This window comes from Seriola dumerili, unplaced genomic scaffold (assembly GCF_002260705.1).
Source record: "Seriola dumerili isolate Sdu_G_001 unplaced genomic scaffold, Sdu_1.0 BDQW01000478.1, whole genome shotgun sequence".
In the NCBI taxonomy this organism is placed as follows: Eukaryota; Metazoa; Chordata; class Actinopteri; order Carangiformes; family Carangidae; genus Seriola; species Seriola dumerili.
In genome coordinates, this window is record NW_019174733.1 from 2,996,447 (window position 1) to 3,014,638 (window position 18,192).

The 18,192-nt window shown below is 41.5% G+C and overlaps 1 protein-coding gene across 3 annotated transcripts in view; it reads left to right on the top strand.

Moving 5' to 3' along the window:
- Window positions 1-18,192, top strand: part of LOC111235273 (SH3 and PX domain-containing protein 2A-like) — a 52,931-nt gene that overhangs the window by 31,315 nt on the left and 3,424 nt on the right. For 2 of the 3 annotated variants that reach the window (XM_022763677.1, XM_022763679.1), the window contains 6 exons: window positions 153-281; window positions 10,720-10,833; window positions 12,984-13,067; window positions 16,638-16,755; window positions 16,854-17,179; window positions 17,370-17,419. In XM_022763677.1, coding sequence (XP_022619398.1) covers window positions 153-281; window positions 10,720-10,833; window positions 12,984-13,067; window positions 16,638-16,755; window positions 16,854-17,179; window positions 17,370-17,419 — 821 coding nt within the window. The remainder of the gene's footprint in view (window positions 1-152; window positions 282-10,719; window positions 10,834-12,983; window positions 13,068-16,637; window positions 16,756-16,853; window positions 17,180-17,369; window positions 17,420-18,192) is intronic. The other variant, XM_022763678.1, reaches the window with a different exon arrangement.

Sequence of the window (18,192 nt, forward strand, 5' to 3'; positions counted from 1 at the left end):
CTCTCAGGAAGATGCACTGAACCCTGTGAATATTGTGATTGGCTGAGCTCTACAGACAAAGTGGCCTATGGCACAACGAGTGCCCACCAGTCGTTCTCGTGGACCTATGGCTGGCAGCTGGCTGACAGCATGTTTTTTCCCATCAACCCCAGGTCTGGATGCCTCGGACCCCATGCTCCTGGAACAGTATGTGGTGGTGGCCAATTACGAGAAACAAGAGCCTGCAGAAATCAGCCTTCAAGCGGGCGAGGTGGTCGACGTCATTGAAAAGAGCGAGAGTGGTGAGTAATCAAAACAAATGCACAACAAAAACATGTTGAGCGGATATAGGCAGCGTGCATGCTGTGTGTATGTCAGACACAAGCAGACACTTTCATGATTCACTCCATAGCTCCTCAAACATTTTCCCTATCTCAACCCTCTCACCTCCTTTGTCCACAGCTTGCTAGCTGATACTTATCCCCATCTGGAGGCTCGCTTTGGCCTGCCGTCAGCCCTGTTTTTTCCCACTGTTGGTTTAGGCTGGAGGCCAGAATGTTGCCTCTAGCAAGAGGAATGTCTTCCAGACTCGTATTAATTATTCCACCTCATTTTAATGGAAAGCCGGCAAGACATGCCGGATTTACAAATAGCAGCTGCAGAGTCCTTAGTCAGCTGTTTAACCTCTGGAAAGACCTAGCAGACAGGGCCAAGATCGTGTTTTAAGGTATATGTGATTCAGCTTGACAATAATGAATGTTTAATGAGTCAGTTTCATGCTGGTGTTAAGCATAACTTCATGATATCCTGGTATGCTGTGACACTTTTTGAATCTATTGTGGGTGGAAGAAGATACAAAAGGCTTTAATTATCTTTCTAGTAAATGTATATGAATTAACTGAAAAGAATATAATACCTATGTTTTAAATGCAGTAAAATGAAAACTGGTTAGATAGATTTTTAGATTTTATGACACGAGGACTGTACAAGGAAAACTACTGTAGTTGCATTTTATTTGTCATTAATATCATGAGTACCAAACCATGTGTCTTGGGTAAACATGCAAAAACTGTCAACTATCAGTGACACCAAGGTCCAAGCACCTGCCTGAATCACTTTTATTTTAAAGGGAATTTCTCATCTGAAGCACAAGAGTGAGTGGAGAGGTATAGGCCTGGTAACAGAGTCTGACGTTCCGCTTTAATGGTGTGCCGAGACAGTAAAACAGTAATGGGACTCATGTGTTCTTCAGAGGGAGGACGGGGGAAAGAGGGATGGAGGAGGAAACCGTGACCAGGAAGGCAATTGGACTTGGGTTTCATGATGGGTGTGAGTGAAACGCCATGCCACCCTGGCCTTAAGGAAGAGGGTCTGTAGATTGGATCGCTTTGAAGTGTCTCGTGTCCTGCCTTTGGGTTCATGTATTTGTTTTCACTCCCTGCTCCAGTAGGATTTCAACCCAATGGGGAGCCACAGTGAGGCGGATATTCCAACACCTTGAAGTCCTTTTTACCGGGGGCCTTATATGAGAGCTTTCCTCCATTAACTTGAACTCCATGGTCCTGTGCTTTTAAGTAGAGGCCCCTTCAACCTTTGTATTTCAGCTGACCATGGTGCAAAGTTATAGTGGTCGGTCCGCATGCTGATGATCCCTGCAGAATGTGATTTATGATTTCCAGGCTTCCGTTTTATTACTGCAGCTTAGTTTCCATGTTATTATTGTTTTGTTTGAGCCTTTTCTCTAATGCAGGCTGATGTGTTGTTGCCCTCTGTTTAACTCATTCATTCATTTCTGGTTTGGTAGGATTTCTCATGAGTTTCTAGAAAGCAAAACGGTAGACTCCAGGTCTTTTTAAAACACATCCTAAAGCTATTTGACAGTTTTATTATACACTGACGGACACTTTCACAGAGATCTGAGGTAAATACAACCGCCCCTATGTCTTGCTATGGAGACTGTTTCCAGCAGCACAGCTAGCATTTAACTGAAATCTCAACACCTCCTGCAATGGAAGTCGGCTAAAGCTGCTCCATTTTGGCCCGTTGACATCACTCCATAACCCTTTGCCAATACTAACAAGACCAGGTGTGTGCTAAGAAGATTTCAGAGCTCATTTGACTTAGCATCCATTCCCTTGCAGGATAAGTACAAACCCTTTAATGGTTTCTGACAGATTGATCTGTATATTACAGAGCTAAGTGGTGAATAGTTACAGGTACTAAAATGTGTCTGTTACTTCTGTTATGATAAAAGGGTTGTATGGATTTTGTTCCATATTTTCCTTTAAAGCCAATCTTATTTAAACCAGCATGGGTCTTTGGATGCACTGAGTGGAATATATATATTATATTACAATCTTATTTTGTATCAGCATTGTGTATCTGACTGGTTTTGTGAGATTTATTTATTTTTTGCACAAGGTGTGAGAGTATGCGACTGAAACGGTGACAGTTCTAGAAATGGAAAACTGCAGCTCTGTATTATTTTTGCTAGTCACCCTAGTCCTTCAACAGAAGTCCCGCTGTTAAAGCTACTGTACCCATAGACTGTGTCTGTGACTGCTGCCCAGTGCAGTTATCGACTCTCCCTTACCTTGGATTAGATAATATATGCCTTTGACAGGGCAGTGAATCTAGGTCAGACCTATAAGTGAGCTCAGCTTTCTCCACTTTTCCAGCTTGCTGTCCTGAGCCAAGGCAGTATTTTCCGTTGCACTGGCTGACGATACAGTTTGTGTTGTGGCCTTTGTTTCAGTTGGTACAATAGTTTATATTGATTGCTGGTTTGTTGGGTTTAAAGTGGGTGTAGTATTTGGGAAATCAACAGTGCAGATCACTGACAGCTTGATGTCCTGCTGAAGCATTCAGTTTCCCTGGAATAATAATTCTTAAAAGTTATAATGAAAAGTTACATGAAAGTAAATGTTTAATTTAAAGCAGTAATTGTCCCAAACTGTGCTGGTAATTAAACGTTTTCTAATGATTAATTCTGTCCTCACCCCCTCTACAGCTATTTTATTTGTCTGTTTTATGAGAGTTTGCCAGGGGGGGGGGGGGGGTGCTGGCTCAGGAGGAGAGAGTAGTGCAGGGAGAAACTCGGGGAGAAAATGGAAAAAGACATTTCCTGCCAAAGTTAGTGGTTCAGAGAGGTTGGTTCATTATAATGGCTTAATGGATCCTCCAGGATGCCTCCTCAGTTTACACTATATTGGAGAGATGTTAGCCAAAGCTAAGCTAGTAACATTGTTGGTCAGTTCAAATGCTCTGTATTCAGTGGTTTAAACATTGTCTTTTAATAGAGTAGTATATAGGAAAGGAAAAAATAATTTGCAGTCACTTCTGGAAATGTTGTGTTTACTGTAGCCAGTTTGCCTACACCTCAAGGGCAGCGTTATGCATGTTGTGCCCAGTCCTGTGTAGAAAATCTGTCTCTGTGGACCAGTCAGGGTTTAACTCATCTCCAAGTCTAGATCAGCTTCATTACAGTTTGCCAAATGAACACTGGGAATGCCTGTCTGTTTTGGAGAGGCTAGCTCACATCGACAGGCCCTTCACCTCACCCCAAGACCCCCTGGTACCACCCATGTATGTAGTAGTAGTATGTATTGCATCTCTACTGCTCCACCCAGCATACTAAAGCAGGGAAGAGCCTTATCAAGACAGTAATCTTATCTGTCCTTTTTGTCCTCGTGAACACTGATGATTTTAAGTCTGACAAATCTGAGCCACAGAGAAGCTGGAAGGTAACAGGGGTATCCTGCAGGTGATGTTCGACTGGCTGGCTGAAAGCCCAAACATACTGCCTGAGTTAAATCCTGGCAGATCAAGCAGGTCTGGCCCACAGCATGGCATGATGGATGCACACCATGCCATGCTTCACATGGAAAATATGTACCAATACAATAATGTCTCTGCTCTACATCTTCAGGCTGGAGGCAAGATGATCTCAGGGCTCAGCAGGAGCTCAGTGTTCAGAGTCTTTGGATCATCCAGGAGTTTAGCCCAAGAGCAGAAATATATAGAAGGCAGTGATTGTAATGGAAAGAAACCCAGACCAAATAACTACTAGAGTTTAGTCATTCTTATTTTTTGGACAATCAGATTGTTTCTACTAATTCAATTGTTTTTACCCATGCTAGCAGCATGGCCCTAGGGATAAGAATATTGGTCTGTTGGCTGGTCAAGCCACTTTGGTCCAGACAGAAATTTCTCATCAAATATTTGATGGACTGCCATGGAATTTGGAGATCCCTCAGCTCAAAGCACCACTGTGCCTGGATGTAGCATTGCAGAGCTGCTTGCATGGCTATAGACTTTTAGGTCTTGTGTGAGCTAATATGCAGAGATGTAAAAACATTCTGCATAAATGTGTTACAATGACAGCTTACTTTTTTCTGTACTTAAATAATAGCACCTATAGGAGTGTTGCCATAGTACTATGTAGTTAATGAGAAAGCTGCAGTTCCTTCAGATGGGACAGCATCATGTTTACTGGCTCTTCCGTTTTTTCTGTCTCTTATACTCAGGAGGATTAAAGGCAAATGTTTGTGTTGAGCTTCTGGTGCTGCTGGTGCTCAAAGTTTCAGTTCCTCGATTTGGTATGTGCAGTTTCAGCAAGAACATGTTTCCTTGTGTAAAAGAGGAAAAACCCTATAATTCTTGTCAATGAACCACCAAAGACATGTTACAGAAAAATTGCCAAGTGTTAAATGTCTCAGAGCAGATGGAAGACACATTATCCACTCACAGTAATCCCCCATCCTCCACATTCTTTCAGCTCACCATAGGAAGTCCTAATGACCATCTCAAGAAATTAACCTTATCCTGTATTTTTAGATGTGGAAAGATCAGATGGGAGCTGTGTCACTGGCATTTCAACATACTGCTGGCTTTTGCTTTATTTTCTTTCATCTTGACACAGACTGATCAGGCAAAGCAGATGAGGAACAGGAGCAATAACAGTATTTAAAAAAGCACAAATAGTGGTAATAATAGTGTACAGAAATCAGTCTGTGGAGCCAAAAAGGTGCCTCTCTCTCTCACTCAAGAATTGACCATTGAGTTAAACCAGCTTTTTGGGGGGGGGTGGGTGGGGGGCTTTCAGACACTCAAGGACTGCTGTGTCTCCAAATCAGTGGAGCCTAGAGAGCACACAAGCTGTGGGCTATAGCTTCGTTCAGGCCATGAGGGGATCCTTTCAGAGGCTGTGGGTGGGTGGGTGGGGGTGGGATTGGGGGGGGGGTTGGGGGGTGAAGGTCGTTTCTTAGGTCAACATTAGCTCTTGAAAGTCGTTTTGTGCCGTTTTCGCCTCCTCCCGCTCGTACCAGCGCCTCCCAGGTAATTGAAACCCAGTGTTTTATGAAAACTGGAAGTGTGTGCATTGGGCTGGATACCTTCCCCCCCTTGTGCTTTGATTCTGGATCTACTGTTAATAAATACAGAAGCTGGAAATGAATGGGGTTTTCTCCTGCTGTACTCAACAGTGGTGTCAGATATCTGCAGGACTGCTGAGCCACTGCATTCCTCTTCATTTCAGGTTGTGAAAAAAAAGAAGCCTCCTTGTGCTGCTGGATCTGTGCTTCTCATATTTATGCTAGATACTGTATGTAGAAATCTTTTGTGAGTATTACAGAGTTACTCCAAAGCACAAAACCATGTTGATTTAGAATTGCAGTACCGTTTCTGGTTAATGTCTCAATGATAAATTTATAGGGATGAGTAGGACATTAAGGAGCATTGCAATCACTGTGATATGTATACCATTACGTAGGTATCAGACTTGATTGATTACATACACAGATCGCAATTTTGTTTTATAGGTTATACAGACACCTTAGGAGAAACCCAGAATGGCATAAATCTAGTCTCTTGTTGCAGCTGAGAATCTGTTGTTGATTACAGTAAAAATGAAGCACGGGTCTTAAAGCTGATAGAGTTTCCAGATGGCAGATACCGTATGAGAGACAAATAGAGCCTAGAAATGCTGCTAGCTCTCATTATATGTCTGTTCACTGTATCTGCAGTTGTAGGTTAAGTGAGCCTATGAGGACAGCTCCATAAAAGTCTGGACCGAGCATCTGTTTACATGTCTTATGCTCCCTCTGCAGAAATGTTTATCTCATCCTTTTTTTCCACATATGCAAAACTTTCAGCTTACATAACCAACATTGATTTTTCTTCATCATACAAGCAATTGGTTTTTGAAAGGCATTGCTCATATTTAGTTAAAAGAATAGTATGACATTTTCTGGCAGATTTTATTACCGTTTGACAGAACAGGCTAGCTGTTTTCATCCTGTTTCCAGTCTTTGCTCTAGGCTAAGTTAACTGACTGCTGTGCTGTAGCCCTATATGTAATGGACAGATATGAAAGTTGGTTATCGTCTTCACATCTAGCTTTCCGGCAGAAAGCAAATAAGTGTATTTCCCAAGATGTCAAACATTTGCTTTAAATCTGGTTCCATATATTTCATGCTGTCTAAATTAGGCTGCCATCATCATTTTCAGACATTTGACTCGATTTGATTTGTGTGTCTCACATCAGGCCACTGAGGCATAAACTCAGTTACAACTTGCTGCTGCTTAAAACATCCAGTTTTTCATGGTGCCCTTGTAGCGCAATGCAACGGTGTTGTCAAGACAAACCTTTTGGCTTCTTCCTTTTCAAGGCTGTGACATTTGAGGTTGATGTCTGTGGTTGTAATCCTACGGTGTGATGGTGTTATATGACATCTCCTTCAGAGGCTTGTGGGTTTAGCTATTGTCTTATGCAACCACTGACCCCAAAACTGTTGGGGTTACAAAACTAAACTTTTAAAAGCTTTTTAGATTTACTCAGGATGTTGACTAAGTAGCTGTAATCGTAATATTGAATAATGTGTAGCAAAGTGTATTGCCAGTCAGCATTTGGCGGTGCTCTTCTTTTCCTCTGTGGTTCAAACTCAGCAGCAACTTTCCAAGATTTTTAACTTTTCCTTAGGTGGATAACGAGGGAGGGAAACATGTTGACACAGAGTAAAGATACAGGTGTGGCGTCGTATTGTATGTCTACGCTCTGTCTGCTGTGGGAAAACAAATGCACGGATACACATAGTGCTCCCACACACACATATTTCCAGACACAAGGTATGCTTCCTTCACCTTCGTTCCTCCCACATCTGTACAGCTAATCCCTGCCATCCGGAAACAAGAAGGAGAGAACACGTTCCTCCCCTAATCTTATTTCCATTATCTGCCATTTTGCCTTTCAGCAGCTGAATCCACAACTTCATTCTCTCACCTTGCAGGAGCTTTACTGACACATTTCCATCATTGGATTTCTTTGTTTGTGATGTTACATTCAAACCCTCATGTCTGACTACAGAGATCTTAATACGCAACAGTACAAGGGTGAAGCCCTCTAGGTCATACAGTGGTAAAATGAAGATTAACTAATTACAGAAAAACCCATGCAGCCTTAACAGTATGATTCATCTAAATGTTAGGCATTATGCAATTCTGCAGACTTGCTGCCTTGGCAGCAGGAGAGCCACAAAACAGCTGTTTCTTTTGTAATGACCTCAGTTGAAGGTCTGTATCATCATGACGAATGTACAAATGATAACGCTGTCAAATATGAAGCTGAAATTATCCAAAACTTAAGAATCACATTCCTCTCTCAGCCCTCATGGAGAAATATTCCACAACATAAAGTGAGATATGTGAAATGAATAGGTGGGTTTCATTTGAAATCTGAATCCCTAAACATAACATGTTGATGTATTAGTTTATGCCTACAACATAGTTTCTGAAATTTGGATTTTTTTGTCGTTCTGTGTTGCCCATATTCATGGATATGGAGCTGCTTTTTGTGCAAAATTGAAACACTCTGCGAATGACTGCCTGCGATGAAAGGCATGAGGCAGGTTTCACATTTAGAAGTGTTTTTCTTTTTCTACAATTCACATAATTGCAACCTTTCTGATAGAAACCTGCCCATGACCAGGAAATCAGCACTTGTGTAATGTGTGTGGGTTTTTATAAGTACTTTTATTGCTTCTTCTGAGGTTCAGCGAATTCAGCCTAAGCACCTGCCATATGGGAGGATGGTTGAAAAATACAGGCAAGGCGGCCCAAGCCATCAATAACAGCATATATTTACTCAGGCCTTTGCAAGTGACAGTGCGTCTTTGCTGCGTATGTATATTTAGACTTACAGCCAAATGCTCTGGGCTAAATTACATTCCTACACCTTATTCTTGTATTTGCTTACATTTCTTTGAGTGTCACTTTGCTGAGGTGAAAATGATGTTACCCACCCCCTCCTCCCTCCAGCTGACATGTGTGAAAATGGGAATTTCCAATGCAAGGATTTTTTTGATGCAGGTCTTTCTACTCGTGCCAAGCCGATCTCTCTATAATGGTCAATTTGATTTCACGTAGCAGTAATGTAGTTGATGTTGCTCTTTGATGGTCATTAAACACGACACATCAGATTTAAATGTTTTCAGTGACATAATGAAGTGTTGCAAAATAATGTCAAATTAATGTCAAATTAATACAAAGGCGAAAGTCTTTGTTTTGAATCCACTGGTTCTGAATGTTAGTTTTGTAGCTTGTTGCTTGGTGTCTCATTTACCAACATGGGCTTTTGTTCAAGCCACAGCTTTGGTGCAAAGACTGAGCACATTACATGGCTTGTTTCATCCCTGATGCCGAGCCAGCATGGTGCTCAGAGCCAGATACTAACAGCATCCTCGTATCTGGACCCACCCTAAACTCTATGCAAAATAGCCCCACTGCACAACTGATGATTATTTTATGTCGTGTGGCTTAGCAAATTCATCAATTAAATAAATCATCCTTCGCATGAATCACAGAGATTGCACTTTGAAGTGAGAAAAAAGGCCTGGAAATGTTTTCTCAGTTATTGCCTTCACTGAGACAGTCATCCATTTAGTCTGTCAGCAGGATAGTTCCTCTAGATCCCAGATAGATTTATCGATAGATACGACCAGGGAACAATTTGATTCAGTTATGTTAGTCATCACAGTTTGGGATTGCAAAAATTACAAAAGGTTTTACAACCATAATCACTGCATGATCCTTGAGGAAGGGTTCTGATACCAAATCTAAAGGGCGTCCTTGCAGCTATCAATAAATTGTAGAGAAATCATGATGTCTGTGAATACAACAGCACGTTGAGGCATTGTTCAGTGTTGGCAGAGGTTTGGATCTCCACTCCGGTTTGTTTTGCTGAGAGATGAGATGCCATTATCCAGCAGGGATGAAACTTTGTTTATTGTCTTTTTTCAAATTCTCACTGACTTTACAAAAAAATCTTTCCGCATGAAGCAGATCCAACAGAACAGAATGAAAAAGGTCTTTATCACTGATGAAAAGGGCCTCCTTGTCCAATTCCAACGCCCCATTTAATCTAATTGAATTGCTACCTGTCTAATTGAAAATTAAGAACATAATTACAAGATATTTCACTTAATACAGATGAATCACAACTGCCAAATATAGGCATCTGCAATCTTTTTTGCTGCCATTTCAATATTAGCATCCCACATTTTTGCCTCATCCTTCCTCATATCATTCATTAAGTTCTTTCTGTTCCTGTCTATCGTTTTATATTCTGCTTCTTTTTATTAATAGTGTGCAAATAAACTACCTCATAACACACCATTTCTGTAGGAAAATGTACACTGGAGGTTTGGACCAGCTGTGAAAGAGTGATGGAACACTCCTTTCCTCTTTACGGGCTATTCAGACAGCTGTCAGCCATATTGTATCCCTGTTACCACAACAAATAGCGTACATGTGGCATACCACATATAGGACAGGTTTCTGTGCCAGCTTTGTCACTTAGGTCTCCTGCAGGGAGCTGACACCATCTCACACATGCAGGGTGACGCTTTTGTGTAACTTTAAAACGTTATGATTAATGCACATATGTTCTTTGCATTTGCCACGTGGCCTTACACAGCACACCTTATCTGGCACAAGGGGTCCCTGTATTCCACTCATTTTATTAAGATCAGATTTTAAAGTGAAACATCAATTTCTATGTGCTCCTCTCCAGTTGAGGCGTTTGTCATAAAGCAGTTGTCAAAGAAATGTTGTCATACCCAGAGGTACCCAATCAAATCAGCTGCAACCCAGGCTGGCTTGTAACAATACCTCAGTAAAGTCCTGCCCACTGAAATCATGAAGGAACCTGATGAAACGCAGGTTGAACAAGATTGTGTCATGAATCGAGCCTCAGCCAGGCGGTGCTCCCTCTGATGTTCTTGGCCCTGACCGTGGTTATAGATTCTGTTGGCAACACAATCAAGTTCCTCGTGTTCATGTTCATTTGTAGCTCATCCCTGTGATTTGATATGTTTTATCAAATCAGGGCTCAGTGACTAAAACAAAGATATGAGTATTTAACAGGGAATTTAAGCCAGACTAGAAGATCTATGGTCAGATTAGAGGATGTCATCTGTGATCGTTTTCATCAGTTTTGTAGAGGTTTATTATGTGTACTCTGTACTGAAGCAGAGAGGCAGATCCAAATTCATAAGAAAAATGTCAACAAATTCTCTAGGCTTCAGATGACTTTTTAATACTGACACTGAAAGTTTAAGCTGTACTCACTGTACCCTGCTTTGTAATGCATGCTGTGTTTGTTAAACATCCTGCGCACTATGCACCTGATTACTTTGGTCTACCTACATAGTCCTGTCGACTTTCAGCCTCTGTATGTTTCCACAGGTTGGTGGTTTGTCAGCACGGCAGAGGAGCAGGGTTGGGTCCCTGCCACCTATCTCAACTCCCACAGTGGCACACGGGATGACTTGGAGGTGGGCGCCTCTAAAGCTGGGGAAGGTAAGTCACTGCTAACCCTCCTGCCTCTGACACACACACAAACACACACAAATAATACCACACACACACACACAAATACAACCACACACACTCTGTTAAATACCCACACACAGACACCACCTCTGCCCTCAATCATCAGCCTTTGATCTGTGACAAAATGGAGCAAACTCGCTCCGTACTACTTCACCGCTGCCGGCCTACGCTAACGTCTGACGCCAGTCTGGTGTGAACACCTCTCTCTGTCTGCCTGCCATCATAAGCATGCTTGAACAGAGTGGAGATTCAGCACTGGCTAAACAGCAAGGAGGAGTTCCAGGAGGGACCAGACCGCAACCACCGAATTGATGTGCTGCACAGTAATGCACTGTACAGTAAAGATCCAGAGCAATATTAGGTGATATGACCTCCGTGGAGTGAGCTCATGAAAGAGGCATGTGTTTCCATCAGCAGAAAGGAATAAAACATGAGAACATTTCATGAGTTGTGCTCTTTATATCATGGTTATCTTTAATTAAAGCAAGCTCTGATATGAATTATGCTATTTCATGCAATGTCTGCTTACCATTGTGAAACGCTGAAAAGTTACAGCACAGTAGACGAGTGTAGACGTTAAGTTTCATGCACTTACACGAGTCAGAGAGAGATCCAAAATCCTGATAGGAAACACACCTATGTAGAGTTTGCTCCGCCAGGTTATAATACCGACGTGTGCAGCTGAAGACTGCGTCCAATCATGCAATCATCTTAATAGCCCCGTCAGATGCGGTTATCGAGCCATCTAGAGCCAGCAGATCAAACTGTCTCATTCTTCAGTATTAGTGGAGAAAACATTTTAATCTCAGGGCACTAGAGCTCAATTAGTGTCACATACTTAGAGTTTGATAGCTCTGACAGGTAGTGCAGCCACTGCAGCTTATTCGTTAAGATTCATGCAGCACTGTGTGAAGAGAAAACCCAACAAACTGGAGGCACGGAAATAATTAAGATGCGTATTACACTTCCAAACAAACATCAAGATTTTCCAGCACCCTGGCCAACACGTCTTTTGCTGTACAATTGGTGTACTTTATAACAATGGAGCGCAGGATCCCCTTGGTGTTGTATATCTTATGACTCAAAGATGGAGGGGGAGAGAGAGCGAGAGCGAGAGAGGCTACAGGGTGTTTTCGCAATATGTGTGATATGTTAAAATGCCCTTTTCTCCCAGTTTGATTTACTTACAGAATATATATTTAACAGAAGATTTCAACACACTGTATATGCACACACAGGCACAAATACACACACACATACCTGAATGTAAGCGTCCACACCCAACTCTCCTATCTACCCAGTCAAAGATAGCTGGAGTTTCCTGCCAGGGGGTTTCGGGAGGACAATCTGTCAGTGTAATTAGTGTTTATGTGACTAGTCAGTTATGGGAATGGCATGAAACTCATTAAGCATCTCTTTGTCAGTCCAGCAGTCTGTGCCGCCACACTGAAGCACATATTTCTGAAAAACTGGATATGGAATTCATGATAGTTTTCTTTCAAAAAGCCAAAAAAAAAAAAAAGAAAAAAAAAAGAGAGACATGTTGAAGGCTCAGACAGCTTCAGATGTCTGATGGGAGTGTACACAGATCCTCCTCTTCCTTCTTTTGGTCATATTTTATACAAAAATAAACATATTACTTCCAGGATTTTTGAAATGAGAATATTAATACCACACTCTCGCAGTATCTGTCAACGTTACAGCTGATGCGAGCTGCCAGTTACAGACCCTCTGACATGCACAACTCCCACCAGCGGCACCCTCAGCTGCTCTATTAATTGGATGGCATTCCTGCAGCAGCAATGTGTGTCCCAGATGCTCTAACACGACAGGATGGGAAAACCATGCTAACAACATCCTAATTACAAGCCACAGAGAAGATGTCTTGGTTTAACACTTCCTCTGTAACCTCCATCCATCCACTCTAACCGTCCACCGTGTTTTGCTTTGTGGTCTTGTTTTCATGTCCTCCATGTAGCTAATAATGGGGCTCTTTTTGGTTTGGACCCATGTCATTTGTCACATGTGCCGTGTGTTTGTGTAACATTTGTGCTTGCTCTTCATGTCTCAAATGTTTGTTTGTTTGTCCTTGTCTGGTCACCATGTGTGTCTGTCAGTTACTAAGCGACATAAGGCTCATCTGAAGAGGCTGGACCGGAGATGGACGTTGGGGGGTGTCATCAGCAGGCAGCAGAGCCGAGGTGAACTGAGACAGATGCTGCATCACCTCCCCTTCCCTCCCTCCCCCCTTCCCACCCTCCCTTTGTTATTGTTCTCCTCACCCCGTCTTATTTATTGCCTCTTATCACATGGTCACGCGGCTGAACTTGTCCCTCTCCACATGCACATATTTGCTCAGTCTTGCATCCAGTGTTGTCTTCCAGCAAATGCATTCATCACGAGCCACAATCCACCACAACTAACCACTAACTGACGTTAATATGAAATGAGCTTGGAAAGCAAAGGTGAAATCAGCGACTTTATATACACCAATTATTGATGCTAAGCTCAAATTATGTTACAAAATTGCTCCATGTAAGCATTTTCATTATAATTAAACACCACGTGCCAAAAGCAATCTTCTCAGAATCACACTACCCACTCATCTGAAAGTAGTTGCATAATAGGCTCTGGAATGCCTTATGCTGCATTTTAGAGCCATATTTTGCTTTTTTATGAGCAAATGAAGCGTGTATGTAGTTTTCTAATGAGTGTGTGTTCCACCAAGTGTGGAAGAAACAGACATTTATCCTGCTGTGGTGGAGATAGCAACCAATATTGACAGATAAACAAAGAGCCTTATTAATCTCTCACTTGGTTAGCAAGAAAATCACATTCTCTCTCACACACTTACACATGTTCTCCTGACCAAGGCCAAAGGGTTTTTTTTTTTTCACAGGAGATGCATTTGGATTACTGACAGAGGAGTGAGGATAGGCTATTGAGTTCAGCCCAAACTTTGCACTTGGCAGTGGATGCTGCTCTCTGGAGTGGAGAGAGAGAGTTGTTTCCACCCAAGGACTGAAATCCTGCTTTGTGTTAAAAAAAAAAAAAAAAAAAAAAAAAAAAATTTTTTTCGCCCCCAAAAAAAAAAAGACAGATATTTTGCTGACTCCACAAGAATAATTTATAACACTGATGCAGGCGATGCATGTTGTGGTTAACATAACATCTGATTCAGAGTTTCCCTTCATTGCACTGTTGGATATTGTTTGAAAGAGGTTGGTGAGAGGAAAACGTTCTACCAGCCCCAACACAAAGAGGCCGGAAGAACCAGGCATAAGGAAAATAAAGCGTACAGGAATATCCTTTACCCATGGAGCCTACTTTAGTTTTTGCAAATAAAGGGAATTATTCCCACACCCGTTCAGCTCCTACACAACCCTGGAAATGGGTGGAGAAAAGGAAAATGGAATAATGTGTCACCAGAATGTTGATTCCTGTGTACCAGCTTGGAGGACAGCGCTTCTTTATGTGTTCCTCTCCTTTTTCAACACACCTCTTCTACTTGCGCCGTGTGTGTTTAGACAGGAATTGCCGTAATGACAGGAAATGAGGTCTTTGCTCTGGCCCTTGGCCTCATGGGAATGCATAAATCAGCATGGAGCCTCTGCTCTCTATTATGTGCTGAGTTAGGAGATGCTTGCTGTCACAAAGCCAAGGACACTGTTAGGACCCATGTGCTGTAGTTGGCCTTGGTCAATACCCTTTGTAAACACAAGCAATTAATTGATGTTAAAGTGCTTGATATTATGGCGTACTCCTGGTTCTCCTTAGTTTTTTATGGGCATTTTACACCTTTATTGGACAGTTGATCAGGGATGACAGGAAATGAAGGGAGAGAGAGATGGCGAACATCAAAAACAGGGAATGTTGCAGTTCATGGTCGGTGCCTTAAGGCAGGGACACATGTTAAGATTGTTGAACCAATTATGAATACGATGGATCCAATTGTGGTGCACCGGATTTGTGGTGTGGGTCAGTTGGTGTTGACAGCTGGCAGATAAAATCATTCAATGTGTGATATGCAACGATTTTAATCTTCAGTTGTTCTCATGAAGATTAAACATGTTTGACATTTACGACTGACATATGCAACCACAGACGTCATGTGTGTTGCCTGAGGGAGACATGCCTGTAAATAAACAGCTTCATCTGATATTTAGTTTGTTTTCACTCCCCTCATGTTCCCTCTCTGGGCTGTATGGTCCATGTTGCCCACGCATCTCCATCTAGGATCTCACCTAAACGCGGAGCTTTTTTTCCTCCTTTTTTTGGCCTTTGAAGTACAAACTGCACTGCATATAAATATTGCGGGCTGCTGGTTGCAATCCATGTTTGTTTTGGTAAAAGAACATGCAACAATTGGCGCCCTCGCAGAATCGTCTACCTCCAGAACTCTACTTGTTACTGACCACTTGACTCGTTTAGTGTGTAGTCTAGTGTATTTACTCAGTCATAAGGTTTATGCTCCTTCCTGAGTGGCAAAGACTAAAACATCCGTGCGAGATGATGGAAACAGCTTTATGTGCAGGTCCTTCAGCTTGTCCTCAGGTTTGTGCCAAGCGTTATATATTTTCATATCTGTCAAAACAACACCCCCATGCTGATATGCACATTGAAATCATTATTGGTTGTAGTAACTGTCCTGTACGTACTGGCTGCAAACAAATCCCTTCTTAAAGTGTCTGCAGTCTAAGCGCTGGGCGACAAAATCCACAGTCTTATGGACCGAGGTTAAAGCAGTCTGAGGCAGTCATATCAAGTGGGTGTCTTCCAAAGTTACAGTCCCTCTTGTTCCAAATTTCCTCTTTGTGTTAAATTGTGATGGAGGGACAGTAAAAAAAAAAAGAAGAGAGAATTCTGTAATAAAAACAATGTAATGTAAGATGTTTGTTTGATTTGTCTAACTCAGACTGCTGGAACGTTGCAGAAGCTTTGGCTAACATTTGAAATCAATGTGTGCACAGAAATGAGACATGGGAAATTAGTTCTGACTTCCATCACTTACAATGCTATTGCTTTAAGAGGGGATATTATTGTGGCCAGTATGGACAGGAGGTACAATTAATGACCAACAGTGCTTTCAATTCAATGTACAAATGGGCATGTGAATATTATTTTTAAGATAGACTTGAAAAAATGTGAACATATCCTAGGCCACCAGGGTGCCTCAGTACTTCTCATTTGTTATGGGTATCATACTGTAACTCATAATACAATACTGTCACATTGCATTGTCCATGATAATGGTGTTAACACTACAAGTGATTTCTCATCACCTTATAGTGCTAAAAAGTACCTAATATCAATCTATGTAACTTCAGAGAAATACATACTGATGGCAAGTTATCTTTGCCTAAATACAGGAACTGATTATTTCCTGTTGTTATTCACTGCATCATAAAGTTCTCTCTCTTTCATAAAAACATTAGAGAGAAATCTCATGTGCCAAAGAACATTTTAACACACGCACCCACAGAACACATCCACATGCACATCTGGCAGCTGAGCGAATGGCCAGAAAGCAGAACAGTTCCAGTCTGTGTTAAAGAAAAGATACACCTCTGCTCTGTTAACCTTCTATCTCTTACTACTGCAGTATGATCATATAAATATAAGTCCTAAGTCATATAAGTCTGTAGAAAAGATTAATAGAAAATGCACCTATGTCTCTTTTTCTTTTCTTTCCAACGATGATCTGCTTTTCAGAGATTTTACAGCCCTCAAATTCTTAGCTTTGTTGTCATTCTCTGCTCTGGCTTTGGCAGAAGAGAAGTACGTAACAGTGCAGCCCTATTCCAGTCAAGGCAAGGATGAAATTGCTTTCGAGAAAGGTGTTATTGTGGAGGTGATTCAGAAGAACCTGGAAGGATGGTGGTTTATCAGGTAAGTCTCTGCTCGCTTGCTTCAGACGTTTATTTCTTTCATTACAAAATGATGGAATTTTTGAACAGTTTTCTTTTACATCTCACTTACTTCCCCAGGTACCAGGATAAAGAGGGTTGGGCTCCAGCCTCTTACCTAAAGAAGGCGAAGGATGACTTCTCTCCCCGCAAGAAGACCGTTACAGGCCCAGTGGAGATAATTGGAAACATCATGGAGATCAGTAACCTGCTTAACAAGAAAGCCTTGAGTGAGAAGGACATGCAGACTGAAGGTGTCCCAGAGAGCCCCCAGGTGGCCAGGAAGGAGATCAGCTTGCCAATCCCCTGTGCTGACTCCAGCCCCGTTAATTCCCCACAGGATGGAAGCAAAGCAGAGCCTGCTTCACCAGCGATAGCCCGCATCGCCCCTCATCGAGTGGAAATTGGTTAGTCGTGTCACTGTGAAAGATTCAGTTTCTGTCATAACTTGAATTTCTGTCGATCTGTAGACCACTAGTCAAACTGTTTTTAAATCTCTTTCCTAAATGTCTTGAGGCTCATAAATATCTATTCTTAAATGAAACCGACCGTGTTTGGTTTCATGTATGTCTTTTCCTCTTTGTGATTGTTTTGCAGGTTCCCCAGTTCTCAGGCAAAAACCTCCTCCTCGAAGAGATGCAACCCTGGTAACAGTGTTTGATATTTCCGCCATGCATCCTTTTTGTCAACCAGTCATTTATTTATTTTTTAAAGCTTCCACATATGGTTACTAATAAATGTATACCACTTGTGAGCAATTTTAAATGGCATTGTTCAGATCTTAATTTTTGTTCTGGAAGAACAAACTGACAAATGTATGAGGAAAAGATAAATCAAAAGCATAATGTTTGTATTGAACTTATCTCTGATTAATGGACATGCACAGGGCTTTGAAATCTGTGGATTTTCCTTCATATAAACAAATAGCAGCAAGTAAGAGTAAAAGTACCAATACAAAACTGTAAAATTCCCATATTCCCATATTATATGTAAAAAGTCCTATATTTTATTAGAACTACATTATGTACTTCTAATAAAGTATCAAAAGTAGAAGTACTCATTTTGCAACTGATTTATACATGATATTAATAGATTGTGATTAAAGATCCATCAATATCTGAGCATAATTTTACTGTTGTAAAAGACTAACAAGATAAATGTCAGGGGCTTTGACATGATTACTGGGGTAGAAAAGAAGGAAAAACAAAGTTCTGCTATAAAATGTTATATTCGTTTTTTTTTTTGGACTCTTCTCTAATCTTAGCTTTTATGTGAAATAATAAATAACTTTACCTCACAGAGCCTTGAACAATTATTTAAATGAAACCATCTGAGGAGTTTAGAGAGGAAATTTCTCTTTGGTAGAACTGCTAACAACTCCTAGTCGTCTGAAACGTGACAAGAGGCCCCAATCATATGC